This window comes from Tenebrio molitor, chromosome 1 (genome assembly GCF_963966145.1).
Source record: "Tenebrio molitor chromosome 1, icTenMoli1.1, whole genome shotgun sequence".
NCBI classification, from domain to species: Eukaryota; Metazoa; Arthropoda; class Insecta; order Coleoptera; family Tenebrionidae; genus Tenebrio; species Tenebrio molitor.
This window is the reverse complement of record NC_091046.1, coordinates 33,922,140-33,946,150: the sequence shown is the minus strand read 5'-3', so window position 1 is coordinate 33,946,150 and position 24,011 is coordinate 33,922,140. Positions and strand designations below refer to the sequence as shown.

At 32.9% G+C, this 24,011-nt stretch overlaps 2 protein-coding genes and 1 long non-coding RNA gene across 3 annotated transcripts; 2 read left to right on the top strand and 1 right to left on the bottom strand.

Moving 5' to 3' along the window:
* Positions 1-2,256: 2,256 nt before the first annotated feature.
* On the top strand, positions 2,257-2,990 carry LOC138126102 (uncharacterized). The gene is made up of 3 exons (XR_011157629.1): positions 2,257-2,477; positions 2,541-2,681; positions 2,742-2,990. It is a non-coding gene; the product is annotated as an uncharacterized lncRNA (long non-coding RNA).
* Positions 2,991-9,171: 6,181 nt separating this feature from the next.
* Positions 9,172-10,051, bottom strand: LOC138126092 (transmembrane protein 208). Its single transcript, XM_069041774.1, has 4 exons — positions 9,892-10,051; positions 9,686-9,835; positions 9,498-9,634; positions 9,172-9,446 (listed from the first exon to the last, which is right to left on the bottom strand). The coding sequence occupies exons 1-4, from the start codon at positions 9,895-9,897 to the stop codon at positions 9,221-9,223; spliced, it is 519 nt and encodes a 172-aa protein (XP_068897875.1). The 5' UTR covers positions 9,898-10,051; the 3' UTR covers positions 9,172-9,220.
* Positions 10,052-10,465: 414 nt separating this feature from the next.
* Positions 10,466-13,669, top strand: LOC138126073 (medium-chain specific acyl-CoA dehydrogenase, mitochondrial-like). The gene is made up of 8 exons (XM_069041744.1): positions 10,466-10,767; positions 10,823-10,904; positions 10,958-11,125; positions 11,197-11,297; positions 12,464-12,544; positions 12,616-12,746; positions 12,798-12,906; positions 12,978-13,669. Exons 1-8 carry the CDS (start codon positions 10,750-10,752, stop codon positions 13,539-13,541), a joined length of 1,254 nt encoding a protein of 417 aa, XP_068897845.1. The 5' UTR covers positions 10,466-10,749; the 3' UTR covers positions 13,542-13,669.
* Positions 13,670-24,011: the final 10,342 nt, after the last annotated feature.

The window sequence follows — 24,011 nt, the reverse complement described above, 5'->3', positions numbered from 1 at the left end:
CAAATACCATGTGATCAACAATTATATACTTAGATAAGGGGGAGCTGTGACTTTGACAGTGTCAGATTTTTCGTATCTTTGCTAAGTCAGCTAATAAACGTCAAACAACTGTCACTATTAACCGAATTTTAACGCAAAAATGGTTTTTATTTCAGAACAGAAGATTCATCATTGAATCTTACTTTCGTAACAGTGCTTTCAATAACCAAGGTTTTTTTCTGACGAGAATTCGAGTAGAGTTTCGGGTGCATTTTTACCTTGACGGGAATTCGTGTGCAGGATTAAAGGGCCTATATTGAAGCACAGGTATAAAATTTTATGCTGACGGGAACTCGTGTGCACCGCGTTTTGTCGCTAGAAAAGTTAGGGCAAACTTTTTTTCGCTGTCATAATGACAAAAACACCGCTGCTTATGGAATTTTTAGTGTATGAATTAAATTGTCAACAAAATCAGTCGATTAGTTTTTGAGTCTATAGCGAACACATGTAGAGTTCTAGCGGCTGAAGGGACATTTGGTGGGGGAAACTTGCGCGGTCCAAATATCCAACCAATAGCAACCACTTTTATTTACTAATAATGGACCAGGTCGAACGAAATAGCGTTGCTACACATCCCTACCTCATGTCTCTTCACGAAGTGACTGGCGTCCCCAAAAAAAAAAGACGAGTCCATAGCACCCTTATTTAACGAAGGATTTAATTGTCTATACACCAAATTAAATGGTTGTGAATAGGCTACAAAGTGGCCTAATAAAATCACGTATAGCCCCATGGACTTCAAGGTTAAACTAAAACTAAAATTTGTTTGACACTTTGTTGACATGGGCATAATCAGGCAGAGAAATTTTTTAAATTTGTGACAATCTAACCAAATTTTGAAATGACATTGACGACCAGAATTTTTTGCTCGCGACAGTACAGTTGCGGCCAAATAAAACTGGGCAGCAATTTTTTCTATTGTAAATCGGAATTAAATATTAAATCACCTGAAAAATCATCTCCTAGGAGATAACATAAAAACTATTTTTCAAATTGACATCCGTCACCGTTATGCTGTGCCAAAAGTATGGATATCTGGTTACCAGAGAAACTCATTTTAAACGGCCTACACACGTTACGATCTGTCGTACTACAGATCGTACGACACATCTGTCAGATTATCGTTCCAACAGTCGTCTGGCTGTTTTGTCTCCACACGTGCCGGTGAAATCGTTCAGATTTTAGTTTACCATCCAGCATTTTACGAAGAACATGACACCTCCGAAGAAGATTGTTGCCTCACTTGTGGCCTTATTAATATTAGGCAATAAGGAAAAACAGGAAAACGTAAAGAAGAAAAAACGGTGCAAAATAGTATATTAAAATACATATAAGTTGCAGAAGGCATCTTTTCAAGCACGAATTTGAAATTGAGTGCTTGAAAGATCTTTCAAGGACGTCTTTCAAGAACGAGTTTCTCCTTACAGGATTTTTAATTGACGATCAATTTTTTGATATAAATCTTAAGTGATTCAACGTTTTAAAAAGGCTTGTAAAAATTACGTTCTTAAGACTTGGGTTATTGCATTAATGGGATTTTACTCTTCACCGTCTAAAATATCTGCATTTTAAATTTCACAAAAATCCGTTGGAAAATAACCAAGATATTAGTCTCGAAAATCTTGGCTGGGACACCCTGTATAAATCCCAATTTATTTATTTTTTTAATAAGTTAAGCTTATGAGTGGGCCAGTTTAAAGGCCCACGAGTTCACACAGGAGAAAATTCTCAAATTTTGACAGTGTCAAAAAAAAAAGTTATTTAAACTTACGGGCGCCAATAGTATATTAAGTATAAAGAACGGTAATGACAATGGACGGATCGAAGACAATTGTTTGGAGGAGGAGCTTGCGACGACTCCAATATTGTCTGAGATCCGTACATTGTCATTAACGTTCGTCATGCTTATGAGATTTTTTGCGCGATTGAATATTTATTACAAAACATTCCTAACTAGAATGCAATGCGATACGACGCCCTTCACATCGTGTTGCCACAATGTCGATTTTTGTATCGCGTTTCTAAGGCAATCTGCAAACAACTACCGCCATTGCAGTTTTTGTGCGCAAATATCGCCAGTTGTGTTGAAAAACAAGCAGTAAAATGAGTGATATTAGTGATTCCGAAAACGAAGTGGATATTGTAGAAGAAACTTTGAATGTGGGGTGCGTCACAAATAAAGAATTTTTGAATCTAACGACCTCAACGTGTAATTAAGAAGACAAGAAAAATGTGTGGTATGAAAATTTTGATAATACTAATGTCGCGGCAAGTTCGCTAATATTATTTCATTGCAGCGGCAAGGAATGCCGACCACAAGAGCCGTGTGAGTTTCCAGAAAGTGCTAACATCTTGTCTTCAACTTCTGTCTACATAAATCAAGAATTTTCGAAACCAGCGAACTCAATATGAAATCAAGAAGACAAGGAAAATCCGGGGTATGAACATTTTGACAATTCTAATGTAGCGGCAAGTCTGTTACTAAAATTGTTTCATTGCAGCGGCAAGGTAGGCCGACTACAAGAGCCGTGTGAGTTTCCAGAAAGTGCTAACATCTTGTCTTCAACTTCCGTCTACATAAATGCAGAATTTTCGAAACCAACGATCTCAGTGTGTAATCAAGAAGACAAGGAAAATGCGGGGTATGAAAATTTTGACAATGCCAATTTCGCGGCAAGTTTGCTAATGCTATTTCATTGCAGCGCCAAGGAAAGCCGACTACAAGAGCTTTATGAGTTTCTAGAAAGTGCCCCCCCCCACATCTTGTCTTCAACTTCCGTCTACATAAAAATTATTATAATAATCGATTAATTTTGAATAAACTTTACTTACCGTTCTAGAACACCAAAAATTACTTACCATCGAGTTTATCGTTAGCAACGAGTAAACAGAGCTTACCATCTTGGAAACAGACGTGGTAAACAACCAAACAGAGTACAATCGCGCAAAAAAAAAATTTGTATGCAACTCGTTAGTAAAGTTTCTTTTTTTTTTACTCAGCGGATTTGCGCAGTCGCTTCGCTCGAATGGCAATTTCGTTCTCGTAAAAAAAGTATTACTTTACTCACTTGTTACATAAATAACTATTTGAGTACTTCTGGTTGAATTTCGCGTAATTTGTTTAACAATAATTCCTAGCTCGCGGGTCTTTTGTGTTTGTTTGCATAATCTTTGAATTTGACTTATCACAAAGACAGCTGCTCGCGATAGATTTCGATAAATTCTTCTAAAAACCTCTTACAATCCATTACAGACGAGTTTTACCGATTAATTCACTGACTTTTTTGTATTATCGTCTTGAACATCGTACGACGCGTTTGAAGCCCGCCTACACACGTTCCAACTTGTCAGTCGTCCAACCTGTAGTACGACAGATTTTATTGCAAGCCAAACTACCATCCAATCCAACCCCGTCGTTCTACAGGTCGTACGACAGGCCTACACACGATCCAACCATCGTTCCAACCGTAGCTTCAAACGTTGTTGAACGATCTGTAGTACGACAGATCGTATCGTGTGTAGGCCGTTTTAATTTTTATTCAAAAATCACATTGCGATAAATGTAACAAAAAAATAATAAAAAACAAGTAAAAGAACAAAAAAATACATTGAGCATTTTCGTTAAAATATTTTTTGCTAATTTGCTTATTTTTTATTATTTTGTTGTTACATATCTACTAATTGTTGCAATGCGATTTTTGAATAAAAATTTAAATAAAACAATTGCTGGATAAGGAAAAAGACGGATAAATTGTATTGATAACATAATTACATAATATTTTTGATTTACAATGCAAAAATTTCCAATAATAATGCGGAATCTGAAAAAGTACCCCGAATGCTTGCAGCGTTTCCTCGTTGAATGGCAAGGGAAATCCTCTCAAAAAGGAAAAAGAATATTTTATTCAAAAAATTGAAATTACGTCAAAACGGCTAGAAATAGGCATACACAATGTTAATAAAAGTGGCCTTAAAATTAAATTTTACATTTATATCTAGTGTCAGTGAAATTTTTGACATTTTTTTATTATCAATTTTGAAAAATTGCAGTAGGCGTATGAAACATGACAAAAATGTCACTAGCAGCTTAAAACATCGGCGAAACCTTTACGAATTCAACAAAAAAAATCAATTACCTATTTGTTTCCAATGGTTCATAAGTTATAGATCTTATATAGAAGCCCTGCAACCCCGCAAAAACGATGACAGATAAGTGTTGACAAAAGACCTTCTAAGCTTAAAATTTAACGTAGAATCGAAATTTGAAATCAAAATAGGGCCTTTCTATTTAAAAAAAAAAACAAAGATGGCGTCGATTTCCGGTATTTCCGGAAGTGTCACCATTTTGAAAATATTTTATTTGAACTTGGAGCAGTCGATTATAGTCGGCTACCAATTTTCATATTAATATGATTTTGGGAAATCAGAAAGTTTCTAACGAACGGGCTACGTGAATCACTCTGTATATATATTTAGCTCTGCGAGCCAAGTAGGCTCATGGCTTGGTTGCATTTTCTTCTCCACTCTGCTCTATTTCCTGTTTGTCCTCTCCAATTCACCATTCCCACTTCATTCAGGTCTCCTTCCACCATTTGTATCCACTGTGATCTGGTTCTGCCTCTTTTTCTCCTTCCATTAATTAATTCCCCTCATTAAAGCTTGTTTGATCCGTAGGTATGTGATCGTTTAATCTTGCAACATGACCTAACCACCTCATCCTTTGCACCCTTGCTACAATACTTATTGACGGTTCGTCATACAGTTCCCTTGCGGATTTTTAGGTACTATGGCGGACAAAAAATTTTGAACGATCAAATTTTGGCATATCAAAAAATGTCAATGTAAGCTGCCCTTTACTGTTATTATGACGTTTATAAATTAAGTCGAAAAATTGACAGTTTGAAGTAAACGTCTCTCAAGTTTATAATAATAATTTAGTGATACAATGCCAGCCGTATCTGAATTTACTAAAGCCAAAATAGTAACCCTTCACCAAAGGGGTATGTCGTATGGGCAAATTTCGACGAATTTAGGATTATCGAAGGGCACTATCCATGCCATTATGCGGAAGTGGGAACACACTGGGACGGTGGTTCGGCGTCCAGGTTCTGGAAGACGGCGGGTGTCTTCCGTGGAAGAGAACGCGGCACCCCCGAACTATCATCGAAATCTGTGCCTGTCCATGAGGAATAGATTTTAGTTGTAAAATTTTTTTATTTTAAACTTTTAATTTTATGTTTAATAAATACATGTTATAATTTGTTAGTATTGTGGATTGATCTGTACTTTGAATTTTTTGATATTTGCGTACCAAAATACAACCTGTTGGGTCTTTCTGTCTTGACGTAAATAGAACTAAATTTGGTTTCATCTATGATGAAGACATTCCTGATTTTGTGTTGATGCTAAACCTCTAAGAACTACTCGTAGATAGGTACGTATCTACATTCTACACCACTCGATAGCCTAGGGGCTGCAGCGACTTTCGCAATTTCGACGGCAAAGACGAAACGATTATGATTCATCCACGTTCACCATTCGTGAGCCGACATAGGCACACCAAAATTTTTGTGTTAATCTATGATTGACTAATCTGTCACTGGTGACATGACAAAAAAGGCAAAAATAAAAAATGAGGTTAGTTGACCATAAAGCCAGTTTTACATTTATATGTCAAAGGAATAACAAGTCGTTCAAAATTTTTTGTCCGCCATAGTACTATTCCGGACATGGAATCTTGGCCACAACTGACATTTAAGTGACAAATATGTGTAAACTGGTCTTTATTGAATATAACCCAACTTTTGACTCGATAATGCCATTTCCATGCTTTTTTGATGTCACAAGAAAAACTTCAATATGATTTTTAATAATTGTCATTTATTAATGACACTAATGATTGGTTTACATCATTTTTTTTTAGAAATGTCAAAAAAATGTTGGCCAAGATTCCGTGTCCGGAATAGTACGTGAATTTATTAGGCCTTTTACTACCTACTATTCGCCCGCGGACGGGCGCACTCGAATTCCCGTCTGACTTATTTCTTGTCATAAAGTAATGCAAGAATTCCCGTCAGGTAATTATCAACTGATATAATCCATAACTCGAGTTCCCGTCAAGGGTAGAAGAGCGCTTCAATCCCTTACTTACCTACCCCTCTAGCCGTTGCCAGGTACCATTGTTGTTTACCATTACATGGACCAAAAAAAATGTTTAAAATTTTAAAAAGTTACAAATACCGTGTAATCAACAATTAAATACTTAGATAAGGGGCGGCTGTGACTGTGATAGTGTCAGATTTTTCGTATCTAATAGCTAATAAACGTCAAACAACTGTCACTATTAACCAAATTTTAAGGCAAAAATGGTTTTTACTTTAGAACATAGAAGATTCATTATTGAATCTTACTTTCGTAACAGTGCTTTCAATGACCAAGATTTTTTTTCTGACGGGAATTCGAGTCTAGAATTTGGGGTGTATTTTTACCTTGACGGGAATTCGTGTGCAGGATTAAAGGGCCTATGTCCAAGCCCAGGTATAAAATATTATGCTGACGGGAACTCGTGTGCACCGTTGCGGACACGGAATCTTGGACGATTTGTCATTCGATTGACATAAAAATGTAAAACTGGCTTTAGGTGCAACCCTCTACGGGTTCAACTAACCACACTTTCGATTTTTGTAATTTTTATCATACTGACATGCCAAAAATAAACTTTCAAATGTCAAATATGTAGTTTCAAACGTTAGTCATAATGACAATAAAGCATGGCTTACTACTACTAGTACATTGACATTTTTTCAATTGACATAAATTTGACGTCTAAAATTCCGAGTCCGCAACAGTCATGTTCAGATAGATCTGCGACAATTTTATTTTTCGAAGGTAATGGGGGCTGAACATTGAACAATATTTCCATGGATTTTTTGCTGCCAGAAAAAATAGCAGATTTCATTTATTTGTCAAAGTTGACATATGATTATACTTTTCAAAGCAATTTTATTTACCGCAAAATGCCTAATGATAAAAATATGTAATAGCTATTGAATTGTTAATTTTTACCAAAATATTTTTTTTTATAAAATGTTAATTAATTAACAACAGTTGGTTGCAAAAAAAAAACGGGAACTGTCAGAATAAAATTGACACATTTTTACAATTTTTACATACTTAGTGTGAAACCTTCTTAAGAGAGATAAGTTAGAATTATTGTAGTGTTGTGAGGTCTGGTAATTGACTTAGTCAATGACCCATTTGACCAGTCAATAATTGTCAATGACTTGACGAATTTGACCAGTCATTTTTAAAATTTAAATTTCCCGCTTATAATGTTGAAGATTATAGGATTATGATGACTGTTTGACTGATGAAATGAGGTTATGTTGGGTTGTCTGATTTCATTTACGTAGCTGCTGACAATGAAGAAATCGATTATAACAATAAATAAGTAAATTATGACAATGAAACATCTAAAACTTTAATAAAGATCATTGTGGAAAACGATTGTTAAGCTTTTTATCTATTAGGAAGAAGTGGTTTTTGTTTTACAATCGTTTACAATATTTTCATAAAATAGTTATCTACTTTTTTAAATTCTAAACGAATGTTTAAGTATTTTAAAAGAAACAAAAAAACTGAAAATACACACACACAGTTGTGTTGAAAGTTTTAAAGGGTTTTAAATTAACAAAAAGTTCAAATTCAAGCAAATATGTTAAAGAAAAAACAAAGTATAACTTCAAACAATTCAAACTTAACCTCACTTACACAATTTTAGAACAATAATTTATCGATCAATAAATCTTATAAAAAATGGAATTAAGAACCATTATTTGGTATTAAATCAATCCTTGACATTGAAAGAATCATTTTGTGATGTTTAACTAGTTCCTACTTTTTGACCAATAATGACTGGTAATTGACCGATCAAGGACTGGTCAACTTTGACCAAAAATAAATGACCGGTCATTTATCCATCACTAAATTATTGTCAAAATTCAGTGACATTTTAAAAAATTATTTAGACAATTAATTGACAAATGGACAAACCAAAATTACATTAGGAAGATCTTCATTTCCCGTTTTTTTTTGCAACCAACTGTACTTGGAAGTCATATTTAAAACCCAAAAATGAGTTGTCCCAAATTTATTTGAACATGACTGTACATGTACAGTTAGGGACACGGAATTTCGGGCATCATTTTTCTGTCACTTCAAAAAATTGCCATGTAAATCACTCTTTATTGTCAACGTGACATTCAAGTCAAATTTTGAAATTTATTTTCTGTACACGTCAGTCGCATGTCGATCAAAATCGTCGCAAACGGTAAAATTGAGGTTAATAATGTAAAGCCTATTTTACATTTTTTAACGGTATATTATTATTATTATTGTTGACGGCTAACAGGCTTGACGCCCAATTAGAAGAAGAATATTGACAGTGATGCTCGAAATTCCGTGTCTCGAATTGTATGTACTAACTAGTTATTCCCATTTTGTCAAAATCGTTGAATTAAATTTAACATTCCTTGTTATTTTATCAACCGTTATGTTTTAGAAAATAAAAATAATATACATATTAGCATAACAAATGTGAAATTCCCTACTTTTGTCTTTTTTTTACTTATTCAAAGTAATTAGAGATTAAGGAACAATTTAATATTTTTTTTGTTCGACACTGTCAGAATTTGAGAATTTTCTCCTATGTGAACGGATTTTGATAAATGTGACAACTTGTCAAAACGAAACGTCAAGTTAACTTTAAAGATTTGGAGCCTTTAAGAGGGTCGTCGAACAAAAAACGTTGTATTCAACTCGTTCTTGTGTATATCGGGCCTTTTTTGGCACTCGTGGGCCTTTAAAACGCTCGTTTCACTCGCGTTTTAATCTGGCCCACTGATACCAAAAAAAGCCCAATTTACACACGAACTCGTTAAATAAATAACTATTTTCACTAAAGAAAATAATTACTTAAGGCAAACATTTATCTTTTTTTTCCTTTAAGATTAACGATTAACATTAATATACATACTATAGCAAGTTGTAACTACTTTGTTCATCTAGTTGGTAATATATCTAAAACAGATTGATAGATAATGATAGCCATATGTTAAATAAAGTATAAATCAATTATAAAACAATTACAATTTATTTACAATAACTGAGTCACAATGTTTTATTAACGTTGCATTCGTTTCATTTTTCTTTCCATTTTTTTTTGTTTCTTTTCATCAACTTCTGGTTCAAATGGAACATCTGGGAAGAAATATGGAGCTAGAATGTTCTTCCATAAAATCCAACCCCCTCTTGCTGGTGCTAACAACCATAACAACCAAAAGTAATTAGAAATTATTGACGACAATATCTGACAACCAGCTGTAAGAATAATTACATCTTTCACATGTCTGAAAATGTTTAGTTTAAGGAAACTGTATTGTACACACAAAATTATTTACTCAGCTATTCCTCCCTCCATGTTTAAATCAACACCACTGTCTAACAACTGACCTGATTCATTATATTTAGGTTTAGCCATGTAAACCATAAATTGATAAGTTCCTATGTATACAGCACATGAAAATAAGTATAAGATCTAAAATAAGTGTGATATATTAAATATTTAAATAATTTCTTATTACCATACAATGCTAATTGTAGAATTGTAAAATACCAAAATAATCAATGACAAAGCATTAGAACCAATTGCCATATTTCTGTAAAAATTTAACGTGGATACATTTTCTTCAATAATCTGTTTAGCCCCTTTAGTACCTTGTTTACCTTTCTGTTGAGGCTAAAATGTGATTTTGTAAAGTTGTATATTTAATTATACATTTTTAATATACTCACAGCCATGTTTTGGGGTTATAAAAGCAGCTATAAAATTAAGCGAGTTAAAAAAAGTTTTAATTCATTATCTGGCACAAAATCGGATGAGCAAAACTATACACGTTGGAACACTTTGTAACCTACTAACTTTATCCAATAGTTATTGAGTATTTTGACATTTCATTATCCAATCATATTTCATCAATTTACAATTTTATAGGTAACCAAACAGTCGAATAAAAAGAAATAAAACAGCATTCCGCTTTATTTTAAGAGATATTTAGAAAAATTGTACATATTACACATCAAAAAAGTTTCGTTTTTATAAATATCTCATAGGCTTAAGTTATAAATAAATTATTTTTAGTTGATTGGCAAAAAAGAACATGGCAAAATTCGTAATTTTTAATTGAATTAAGTTCTTATTTTCTGTTATTATCATTAAAAAGTAAAAAAATATCACTTAAAAAACGTCTAGTTAGTTACAGTTCTCTTTTATTTTGATAATTTTTAGCGCCATCTATTAGTTTTAAACCTAAAATATAAAGTTATTCACACAGATCACGACACAGATTGTCAGACCGTGTTGTCAGATTCCAGATACCTGCAAATGTGCAAGGTCGTGGTTGGTGCAAATCATTACATGTGGCTTGATTTGTCATTAGTGTTTATTTCCATTTTATTTATGTTTATATGATTGATAAGCACTGATAAAGTTTTCGTTTTTACACCTTTTATAACTTTAAGTATCACACATAATTTAAGTTAGTACAGTCCAAATTACAAGGTTAACTAACCACTGAGGTTCCAAGGTTCACATCAAATTGGAATTTACACACTTCTCATAGATCATAACATATTTTAAAGAAATATATCATAATGGCCTGTCTACAAAAGGTAAAAGTATTTTTTTATTTTAGTTAAGTAACAAAAATGATGTACTGTATTGTAGATCCAGAGGACACTTTTACGACCTGCTTATAGGGCAGTTCAAGCTTGCAGTTCATCATCGTCACCAAATGGCTATAATTTTGGTAAATAAAACATAGTTATCATATGTTGTATTAGCTACCATTTTAAATTTCAGCCTTAACCGATACCCAAAGGGAATTTCAAGAACTTGCGAGAAAATTTGCTCGAGAGGAAATTATTCCTGTAGCTGGAGAATATGACAAATCAGGAAAATATCCGTGGGACATTATTAAAAAGGCCTGGTCACTTGGACTTATGAATGGTCACATTCCTGAAGACCTTGGTAAACATTTTACTTTTTTGTAATATGTTGTTTTGATTATGTAATTGTTAAAATATTAATAATATTTTCAGGTGGCATGGGAAATAGTGTTTTTGATGGTTGCCTTATAGCTGAAGAACTTGCATATGGTTGTACTGGTATTATGACTGCTTTAGAAGCAAGTGGACTAGGGGTAAGCACTTATCACTATTGCCTTTTACTTATTTAGGGGTTATTTATTAGTGAAATTAGAAAATCAGATTAATATTATGGGCTGATTTCACCAACACCAGTTAACGTTAACTGTAGGTTAAAATGCTTCGTTACTTTAGTTACCTATTTTTGTAGCAATGTTTTCATCTACATATTTTAGTCTGTAGTTAAATTTAACTCATGTTGGTGAAACCGGCCCATAATAACTTAAAATAATTATGATGACACTTGTAAACTTTCTTTGTAATTACAGTGTAATAATTTGCAATACATGTTTTTTACTGGTTACCTCTTTGGTAAAGACTAATCATTAAAGAAAAGTTTATCACTACATTTGTTTAGAATTAATGAAATAAATTTCTTAATTATAACTTCTTTCAACTGAAATAGGTTTATGTTTCCTTGACTGACTAAATCTTACACAAAATAAAATTCAATAATTTAGGCATCTACATAAATAACAGAAAAAGTGTACTCAAATAACTCAGTTTCTCAGTGATTATTATAGGTTGTATAATTATGTGGGAGATTTGTTTAATGTAAATATGATAATCATAATGACATGACATGACTTTACTGCACTAACGTAATAAAAAGAACTGCCAATATAATTTTTGTATTGTACTTATATCATGATTTCCTGGTACCAAAATTGCAGTAGCTGCATTGTTGCATTCTCGATGTCAAGAGGATACATTTCTTTTTCTGTATCACCTATTTTTGCAATGTTAACAGAATCGTGACAAAATAAATAAAAATGTCTCCACCTTAAAATTTTCGATTAAATACGTTATTTCTTACTTACGTGTTATTCGTTACGAGAATAAGTAAGTGAGAGTAGATAAAACGTTGTACGATGTTCGTATCGTAAGTTAAAGATATAACAACGCCTTTATCGTAGATAAGCAATAAAATAAAATTATATTACTTAGGTTTGATTTAAAATAAAAAGCACATAAAATGTTAAATTTTTTGGAATGATTAAATTGCATGGATAAGTGCAATGTTTCTGATGGTGAAAATGATCCAGTTACCAATATTATTTATTGTTATAAAATACATGTAAAATAAAATATTGGTTACTTTTTCTCCGTTTTTTTTTTTTACTAAAATATTTTTGTTTATAACAATTTTCTTTTGATTTAGCAAACGCCCGTTTTAATAGCAGGCAATAAGGAGCAACAGAAAAAGTACTTAGGACGTTTATTGGAAGAACCTTTAGTAGCTGTAAGTATTTTTTAATGTGTAAACTTGTATGTATTTATGTATAAGTAAAAACAATTATTTTTGAAATTAAGGCATATGGTGTCACTGAACCTGGAGCTGGGTCTGATGTTAGTGGCATTAAAACTAAAGCAGAAAAGAAAGGCGATGAATGGATTCTTAATGGTCAAAAAATGTGGATAACAAATGGAGGCGTCGCTAATTGGTATGTTAATCTGATGGGTAATTTTAAAATTAATAAAGGTAATTGTAATAGGTACTTTGTATTGGCTCGCACTAACCTAGATCCAAAATGTCCGGCTGGTAAGGCTTTTACTGGATTTATTGTAGAAAGAGAAACCCCAGGTCTTACTCCTGGAAGAAAGGTCAGTGCATTTTAATAACGACAGTTTATTGATTTTATGAAAATAAAATTTCATTTTAATGTATTGTGCAGGAACTCAACATGGGACAGAGAGCCTCAGACACCCGGGGCATCACTTTCGAAGACGTCCGAGTTCCCAAAGAAAACGTTTTATTAGGCGAAGGCGCCGGTTTCAAGATTGCGATGGGAACTTTTGACAAAACTAGGCCACCCGTCGCTGCTGGCTCAGTAGGTCTTGCACAGAGGTGTCTTGATGAAGCATCGAAATATGCCAATGAAAGAAAAACGTTCGGTGTTCCCATTTCACACCACCAAGCTGTAGCTTTTATGTTGGCGGATATGGCAATAGGAGTGGAAACATCTCGACTGGCTTGGATGAAATCTGCGTGGCAAGTTGATAGGGGCGAACGTAATAGTTACGCTGCGTCAATTGCTAAATGTTACGCTGCTGACGTTGCAAATAAGTGCGCTACTGATGCTGTACAAATATTTGGAGGTAACGGATTTAATACTGAATATCCTGTGGAGAAACTCATGAGAGATGCCAAGATTTATCAGATTTATGAAGGCACTTCTCAAATTCAGAGAATTGTGATCTCGAGAGATGTTATTGACAGATCAAAGCAACTCAGTTAGATCTACAGGAAGCTTTTGCATTCACTTCTCTTATATGATGGATTTACATTATTGTTATCTAATATGTTATTAATTGTAAAGAAATCATTTTATACAAAAATCAATAAATTATATATATTTACTACCTATGAGGGATATTTGTGGATGTAATTATTTTTGTCCCAAATATGTGTGTACTATTCCGGACACGGAATCTTGGCCAACATTTTTTAGACATTTCTAAAAAAAATGATGTAAACCAATCCTTAGTGTCATTCATTTAAGTGACAATTATTAAAAGTCACTGAAGTTTTTCGCCTGACATCAAAAAAGCAGGGAAATGGCATTATCGAGTCAAAAGTTGGGTTATATTCAATAAAGGCCAGTTCACACATATTTGTCAGTGAAATGTCAGTTGTGGCCAAAATTCCGTGTCCGGAATAGTACTGTCATTGTTATATGCCATTCACGATGTTTTGGCATAAGGGGAGGCCATGGAAAAAGTGCATTTAAGTTGGCAGTAAAGCTGTCTGTTGAATTAGGTTATGTTTTTCTAAGTTTGAGGTTATAAACTGCGTCATTGTCTAGTGCATTGTTGTCAGTTTTACTAGTTTGCAATAGAACAATACACACATTTTAAATCCAATTTAACAAAACAGGAAACTGACTTGAACAGACTGCAGAATAGTAGAGACCGGGACCGGAAGACGAAGTGGCTCCTGTTAATTTATGCACCACTTAGATAACCCACCTATACAGTGTCTTAACCAACCAGTTAGTAACTTCTCAATGAATTTTTCATTTTAACCAAAACATTCCTAGAACTAGATTGTATAAAATCTTGTACCTACTTATTAAGCCTTACTTTATTCGATTCTTTCTGCAAAATATTTACACACCCATCGTCTATGACAAAAAAAGAACAAAACTATTCAACTTCCATAATTTTATTAGAAAATTCTGAATCATCATTACCTGCATTAAAATTCCAATCAAATTCCGAGTCACATTCCCCTAATGAAATTATTAAAGGAAGAACGTTTTCAAATAAAAGATTTCACATTAATTTTGCCCAATCTTCCGAAATAAGTTCTTCACAATATCTACAAAAATGTTGGCAAATTTCAGTGCATTTCAAAATAGACTCAAGCCATAAATTCACTACTCTATCGCGAGTTATAATGGGTCTTACAAAACCCCTGTGCCATTTCAATTGGGTCGTTGTTTCTTCCTTTATTATCCGTGCTACATATTTATCTTGTACTCACCTACGATTCAATTTATACACAAAAAAAAACTTGACTTCATTGTAACTTACTGAAAATATGTTCTGCAGTCTAATACAAACACCATCAATACGTTTTAAAGTCGCTTAATTATGATTACGGTAAATTCAGCAACATGTTACTTTCATTTTGATAGATCCGCATGTCAGGCACTTTAGTGACAGCAGAGATGACAGAAATCAAACATGTATCCAACGTTAAAAAATGAAATCATAGCCTCCCCTTATGCCAAAACATCGTGAATGGTATATCTGTTGAACGTTTTAAAATAGTTATTTATATTATAAAGACGAAAAATGAAATATTTCGGACGATTTGCTGGAAATGAGTCCGAAATATGTTTTTCGTCCGTGTATCATTCATAATTTTTTATTCGATTGCAAAAACTTTACAAAAATAAAAAAGAAATCAAAGCATGTAATCAAATTGGCGTGAAATTTTTATTCTGATGTCAATGTGACGTTCGATCAACAACGAAAAAATTTAAAACATTAAAATGTCGAGTGAATACGAGTTAATGTGTATTCCTCCTGAGGTTGGAGAAGCCGCAAATCAAGCTTCGGTAGAGTTGCTTCCCTGAAACTCGAAAGAAGTTTATGATAGGGTATATCAAAGATTTGAAACTTGCCGCTAAGAAAATAATATTCGAACTCCCTCCGAAAATGTTTTACTGGCATATTTCCCAAATGAAATCTACTTTATGGTCTCATTGTATGGTAAGAGCAAAGAGCTATAATCTGTTTCAAAATCAAAAATCCACCACCTGTTGAATTATGTTGGCAGAAAAAAAGAAATTGCTAGAGTAAATTTCATTTTTTTGGGTTGGCCCAACCTTCCGCAAAAATTTGCATTGGACTGTTGAGTTTATTTACCTAACACAAAATAATTATTATGTGCAAAAAAGTAGTCTACCATATCATGCCTTTGGAGTAAAATAATAAAATGAGAATAAAAAATCACGATGCATTACGACCAAAACAACTGTCAACAGTTTTCTTTCATAACCACAATTTTTTCTAACACTTGCAGACACACTAAAAACAAAAGTTGGCGACAAGCGACATTGTCGGTTGTATTTTCGAGATAGAATGCAGTGTTGGTGAATTTTTGATTTTGAAACAGAGTATGTTGAATTTACAACATAATGTGAATATATCAAAATAACGGGTGACTATTAAAATTTTCACTTAGAGTTGGCTATGGATCATTCTTTGTTTTCCGTTGCACCTTAGACACTGACAAGTTTGACATTTCAAAACTATGATTCAATTGTACTGACTGACATTTGTCGTTCGTTCTTGTGTGTGTCTAAAGTAACAGAAAAAATAAAAACTCGTTGAAAGCCAACTCCAAGTGAAAATTTTAATAGTCACCCGTTATATGAAACTGTACGCATTTTAAAAAAATAAACACAACGCGTATTTAGCCAAATAATCCAGGGTTCTAGCTCAGTAAGATTTTATAAATAAGCCGAAAAATATTTTTTGTGCAACTACGCGAAACGAGAATTTCGGGTAGGTACCTAAAACATGCTGCAAAATCCAACTTCATATTTGATACAAATTGGAGTTTCCATATAAGACTGGCGTTTAGATTTTTCGGGTGCGAAATCCTTAACATCCTCGAGATTGTCCTGCTTTGGCCGCAAGCGACCTCGACGACAATTTTTCTCTGGTACGATTTCGCGGCCTTGATATACAAATAACTATTTCGGCTTAGGACGAAGAAGGCCGATACCTAGCAACCATGGTCTTTAACAAAAAGATAGGGTTTTCTTCCAAATTTTCAAACCGAAAAATATCGAATCCAATCGAATAAAAAAATATATATTTTTTTTAGTTTCTAGAAAAGTATAGTTTACAGTACCTATAGCAAATAATTTTGAGGTAAAACATTTTTTTATCCTTAAAAATTAAAAGAGTATCCTACAGGATGATGATTCATTAACTTGATGTGGGAGTATACACATGTAACCATCTTATCTAGTAAAAGGTATCTGTAAATAAATCTTATGACACAACACAACAAAAGTTAATGAGAATCGATCATGATAATGTTAAATACCTACTTATAAATGAATATGTAATAAACATAATTTTATCTACATGTGCAACCCACATGCAAAGAGATTATCAAATACGTGATATTCTTAAATTATGAAACTACATATCTTGAATGTAGAATACGATTTTAATTTCTATAAAAAGGTGGTTTGCCGTTTGCTTATAAAGAGATTTGTTAGATGAACTTAAACTTTAAGGTTAACTTTATAATAGTAATTTTAAGATGCATATTTAAAATAAATATACATAGAGGTGTCCCAAAAATGGCCTACTAACGGTGCACTACGGTGTAGAAGAGATTACCGTAAACGCCAGAAAAATGTTAAAAAAATTCTATTGGACATATTTGCTGATTTGGCGGTCTTCCAAAGTGGCACTTAACAGATCAATTATTTTGAAATATGTATATGTATGAAATTGTCATGACAGCTACGTCTAATCGTACATATTATCACAAAGTAGAAGAACACTCACTACCAATATCTAATGCTACATAATAGAAAATTTACAAGCTTTGGAAATCGAAAAAATTATTTTAAATCCACTACGGTAACATTGCAAGGTAATGATGTATGAATATATCTTTGTTTACATTGTATTATCGTTAATAATAATATAGAATACAGGGTGGGGCATCGTATACGCGCACCCGAAAAATCGCGACTTCTAATTAAATAAAATTGTCGAAATTTTTCACACTTACCTGGCTATTGGTAAGGTACATTTCATAATTTTTTGATAATTTTTCACTTACAAACAAAGCCAAAAAAAAATAAAATGTAAATTTCAACAAAAAAGTCAAATTCTGATTTTTATACTAACCTACCCAGATTCACTTCCTATAATTATTTACGAAATCAGCGGAAAAAAACACCAATTAGATTTTGAATTAAACGCAGTTTTACATTTCAACTTTCAAAATCATTTTTATTTATGACCTGCTACTTGTGCTGTCGTAAATTAAGGTGACAATGGAAACTGTCAATTTTAAGGCAAAAAGGTTTAAAACGGTCGGCAATACCTTTTGTTGGGAAATTATACCATTGTGCCATAAATCACCCGTCTGGTTTGCGTTTAAATAAAAAAGCTAATTATTTAGCTAACCAAGTCAAAATTTGTAATTGTGCCACCAGGGTTTGATGCGCTAGCAGATACAGATTCATCTAGTGTAAAAACTTTATGGGTAAATTAACAGTTAATTTCAGAAAACTAATAAAACTGTTACGACCTTATTTATTAACAAAATTTTTTTTAAAAATTCTCAAATATACCTTATCAATAATTAGTTAGGTATATCAAATTTCGACAATTTAATTTAATTAGAAGTCGCGATTTCTCGCGTGCGCGTATACGATGCCCCACCCGGTATAGCCTAAGGGAGTCCTTTTCGGCTCAGGGACGCGAGAGTCGCGGGTTCGATTCCGACCCAGGGCGGAAAAAAAGGCTATATTCTATCTCGTGATTCGGCCCTCATAGATTTGTAAACCAGTCCTAGACTGTGTAACAACATTTTTTTTTAAATAATTGCTTTTTTTGTCGGAAACATTTTTTCCATATTTTTTTCATGTACCGGGTGTCCCATCACTTGTGTCCCGTAGGAAAATGACTTTAAAACTAAATTATATTTATATGAAGGTATTATAGATGCATAAATACTGTTCACCGCCACAAAAATTGGGTATTACTTTTTTGTTAAAATTAATTACCTAGGTACAGCAAGCAAAAAACTATCACTTTAAAAATTAAATTTTGTTCGATGCAGTTCAAATTTAGTATACGTTATGAAATAGTTATAGAGAAATAAAATCCGTAATTAGAATTTAATTAAAATGTTTTGATGTAAAGATATTTGGTTAATTTAATTTGGGTCCTTCTACTTTATAAAAATTTATGGAAGACAAAGTTAAGTTTGTGGGTATTATTCTTGTCCGCAATTTATGGTACGAAGACCATTCAAGAGGGTTCCAGCGGTACCTGCCTGTGTTACGGCGTCAAACACACTGCACCCCTCATAAATCTTCGTCTGCAATAAATTTTCATAAAGTAGAACGGCCCAAATTAATTTAACCAAATATCTTTACATCAAAACATTTTAATTAAATTCTAATCACGGATTTTATTGCTCTACCATTTTTTCAAAACGTATACTAAATTTGAACTGCATTGAACAAAATTTAATTTTTAAAGTGATAGTTTTTTGCCTGCTGTACCTAGGTAATTAATTTTAACAAAAAAGTAATACCCAATTTTTGTGGCGGTGAACAGTATTTATGCATCCATAATACCTTCATATAAATATAATTTAGTTTTAAAGTCATTTTCCTACGGGACACAAGTGATGGGACACCCGGTACTATTGGGAGCACGGAATTTCGGGCAGACTTGAAATTTGACTGATATAAAATGTGCTAGGTGCTAGACGTATTTATAACCTCATTTTAATATCAACTATTGTCTCATATCATTTTGCAAATTGCATTCATCAATTCTGAAAAGCTGCAAGTGCTTAGATGTGATTTTCTGAGAACTAAACCGTCTTTTTTATTAAACTTTGGAAATCAATAACTAAAATGTAAAATAATTGTGCATAATTGTGACAGTTTATTTTGAAATTCCTTCAAAATTAATTATTATGACATTTATGACAATAAAGCTTAGACTACATTGGGTTTTTTTAAATGACATGTAAATTGCTGCCCGAAATTCCATGCTCGCCATAGTACATCCTCGATAAGGTAGGAAGTAGTTTGTACCTACGCCATTTTTGGGACAGCCTGTATAAAGAAATCAAGAAGTGAACTGATAATTATATACCGGGTGTCCCATCACTTGTGTCCCGTAGGAAAATGACTTTAAAACTAAATTATATTTATATGAAGGTATTATAGATGCATAAATACTGTTCACCGCCACAAAAATTGGGTATTACTTTTTTGTTAAAATTAATTACCTAGGTACAGCAAGCAAAAAACTATCACTTTAAAAATTAAATTTTGTTCGATGCAGTTCAAATTTAGTATACGTTATGAAATAGTTATAGAGAAATAAAATCCGTAATTAGAATTTAATTAAAATGTTTTGATGTAAAGATATTTGGTTAATTTAATTTGGGTCCTTCTACTTTATAAAAATTTATGGAAGACAAAGTTAAGTTTGTGGGTATTATTCTTGTCCGCAATTTATGGTACGAAGACCATTCAAGAGGGTTCCAGCGGTACCTGTCTGTGTACGGCGTCAAACACACTGCACCCCTCATAAATCTTCGTCTGCAATAAATTTTCATAAAATAGAACGGCCCAAATTAATTTAACCAAATATCTTTACATCAAAACATTTTAATTAAATTCTAATCACGGATTTTATTGCTCTACCATTTTTTCAAAACGTATACTAAATTTGAACTGCATTGAACAAAATTTAATTTTTAAAGTGATATTTTTTTGCCTGCTGTACCTAGGTAATTAATTTTAACAAAAAAGTAATACCCAATTTTTGTGGCGGTGAACAGTATTTATGCATCCATAATACCTTCATATAAATATAATGTAATTTTAAAGTCATTTTCCTACGGGACACAAGTGATGGGACACCCGGTACACTATGCTTTTAATAGATCTGATAGTATGTAGGTATCGAGCGATCAAAATAATTTGTAATCGAGTTTGCCATGAATCCGAAATCGTAAGTGGTTACTTGAACAAAAAACACAGGTTAGATCTGGGCATATCAATCGAAAAGACATTCGGATTCAAATCCATGGATGACTCGATACAAATTAATTTGATCGCTCTTTATTTGAATTAACAGACTATGTTCTTATCACGACTGAAAATAGTACATAGTTACGTTTGAAGCGTTGGTTTTTGTTTTTGTTGATTATTATTTTGACAAGACATTGATTGAAGTAGGTAAAGTTTGTCTAAACATAAGTGAATTTTATGGTTTTAACATCTAAAGTACTTTATGAGGGATTTTAGGGTTGTTCACGACAAATCCATCACAACAGAATATTTAGCTACCCTGTCGCAAATTTTGCAACGCGTGCCTGTCTTTGTTAAACGAAAAGCTGCAGATTTGGTTATTGCCACTTTTACAATATCCCTCATAAAGTACTTTAGTTGTTAAAACCGTAAAATTCACTTATGTTTAGACAAACTTTATGACGTTTGTGAAAGTTTAAATTCATCAATACAGACTAATCCACAGCTTCTTGTTTTTCCATTAAAATGAATGCGTTTTATTTGTGGTCATGTTAAAATAGTATTACCTAGGGGATGATGGCACCCTTTTTTTCAATCACTGGATTCAATACCTAAATATTTGTGTAAAATCGAGGACACAAGTCAAGGATATGATATATATAGTCTAGACTCTAGATAAATATGAGTTCAAAACACACTAGAATCTAACAATATTATTTTTATTAATTTTTTTTTTTTCATTTTAAGACAAAGGTGCCATCATATCAACGGATTTGGATGGCACCCAGTGTTGAGATATGATGCCATTCAATATAAAAGTAGGTACCTAATTAACAGCATAAGGTAAATAAATCTATAATTCTGTAAATAAGTTGAAATCACCCACGTAACAAACACAAAAAGAAAATTTCTTATGAAATTAGGGAAGAAAATTAATTTTCACAAATTTGACAGGTGAAATTTTTTGTTTTTCGATCCTGTCCTGCGCGGTCGCGAGCAATAAATTTTGGTCATTCTTTGACGCAATTGAAAATACTCAATTGTAAAACAGTCGTAAATGTCATAACCTATCATCATGTTGCATGACATTAATTGTCATTTTGTTCTCATTTTTTTGACACTTTGTTGACGGGCATAATCAGGCAGGGAAATTTTTAAAATTTGTGACAACCTAACCAAATTTTGAAATGACATTGACGACCAAAATTTATTGCTCGCGACAGTACATGGGCCCATACATGGTTGATATTTTGGCCTACGGCTTCCCGCATGTTTTCATCACTCCGTGTTTGGCGAGGAGGCTTGAGACTCTTGGCTTTTGGCATTTTGAAATTGCGGAAAAATCATCACCAATCTATAGAGAAATTTTTTTAATAAACAATTGTCAGTGTCAAAATTAAGTAAAAAACCACACTGTACCACCCTAAAATGTGCGCATATGGACCAGCTGTATAATAACTTTACACCAAATCATACTTAAGGTTATGTTCACTTCATTTCCCCTACCTTTTTTCGGTGAATTCATTTTCAAAACAAATTTAATGAGAAATTAGGAGAAATCTTTTTTGAATTTGAAATAAACTCTCGCTCGTCAGGGTGCAGGCTCAGTTACGTTAAAAAAATTTTTGTTCGACACTGTCAGAATTTGAGAATTTTCTCCTATGTGAACGGATTTTGATAAATGTCACCACTTGTCAAAACGAAACGTCAAGCTAATTTTAAAGGTTTTAAGCGATTTGGAGCCTTTAAGGGGCTCGTCGAACAAAAAAACGTTGTATTCAACTCGTTCGTATGTAAATTGGGCCTTTTTTGGCACTCGCGTTTTAAAATGGCCCACGCGTGCCAAAAAAGGCCCAATTTACACACAAACTCGTCAAATAAACTGCTATTTTGACACTCAGTGTGTCGTATTATCATGAAAATCACTGTTTGGCTCATACCAACACGACAACCCTATGCCATCATACCAAACATTTGGGGTGCCATCATATCAAAAGTGCAAAATTATAAACTTAGCTTACGGAGTTAAGCATATTTAGATAGTCTAATGTTATACTATCATATGGGCCCACCACATTGGGCAAAATATCTAGGCGTGCGACCACAAATTAATAAAATTAAAAGATAAGGAATAGTATATTTCAAACCAAGGTAAGAAAGTGGTTTCTTGCAGACCGCAGGCAAAGATTATAAACCGAGTCGTAGACGAGGTTTGTAAGTGCCTAAGGTAGGTGCCGGTAGGGAAAAAAATTGTATTCAAACCTTGTTAAGAAAGTGTCCTTGCAGACCTTAGGCACTTACAAACCTCGTCTACGACTCGGTTTATAATCTTTGCCTGCGGTCTGCAAGAAACCACTTTCTTACCTTGGTTTGAAATATACTATTGTACACGCAAATAATTTCAACGTCAATCTGTAACGGCTAAATGAACTCCACTGGACTGGCAGTACTGGCACACAACTACATATTACAGCATTACCACGGTGGTCTATGCACCACCAGTAAGTGTCAAATTGGATAAATTCAAATAAATAGCGCCAATATTGGAAGGATGCCATCATAGCGATATTTCCCCTACATAAATGTAGGTATTCACCATAAAGGTAAAATCGAAAATAGATAATAATATCACTAATACTAAAAATTTTCAGCAGATGTCGCACATCTCATGAATTTGTTTACAATGCTGAGTCAAACTCGGAAAAGGTTTTTGATTTCTATTGCAACAACGTGTTTTCTCGATTTAATTATTTATTAGTGTATTAACGGTAGGCCGCTACAGTTAGGTAACACAAATCACGCCCTTTTAAAATTAAAATGTTTCCCTCGAAAAATTGAAATAAAATTACAAAACCAAACATGAACATTTAAAATTTAATATTATAATTATATAGGATAATCATTACAAATTCGACGACTTTAAAAAAAGAAGGAAGTTAATACATATGGGATAATCACGAAAACCAGTTGGGATTATGAGTTTAATGTTTTAAGGCTGTATGACACGATGCTAAATTTTGTAGAAAATTTGTTAGAAAATGAGAGAGGACCAATGAACGATCAGGATCTGACAAAGACAGACTATGATCCTGATCGTTCATTGGTCCTGATCGAGGGTCTCTGATTTTCTAACAAATTTTCTACAAAATTTAGCAATTTAGCATCGTGTCAAACAAGCTTTACTAAATATCAGTTCACCGTAAAATTATGTACATACTATATAGTAAAAATTGGAATTATTTTTGTACCATTTTGTCCATTAATCGTTAAACATTTAACAATCAATAACTTTTTTTTAAATTTTGCACAAAGCAAAGTAGGATATTACTTTATTAAGTATACTTTGATAAATAATTACACCTAACCAAAACTGGTGGATTATATCGATTTACAAAATTACAAAAGTAAATTTCTTATGAAATATGCGAAATTTTTCTGTGT

Coding starts and splice junctions, on each gene's coding strand:
- LOC138126092 (XM_069041774.1), bottom strand. Junction 9,635..9,685: donor ACAATTCTACAATTAGCATT/GTATGGTAATAA, acceptor CACTTATTTTAG/ATCTTATACTTATTTTCATG. Junction 9,447..9,497: donor ATGGAGGGAGGAATAGCTGA/GTAAATAATTTT, acceptor AAACATTTTCAG/ACATGTGAAAGATGTAATTA.
- LOC138126073 (XM_069041744.1), top strand. Junction 10,905..10,957: donor ACCAAATGGCTATAATTTTG/GTAAATAAAACA, acceptor TTTAAATTTCAG/CCTTAACCGATACCCAAAGG. Junction 12,545..12,615: donor TGGAAGAACCTTTAGTAGCT/GTAAGTATTTTT, acceptor TTTGAAATTAAG/GCATATGGTGTCACTGAACC.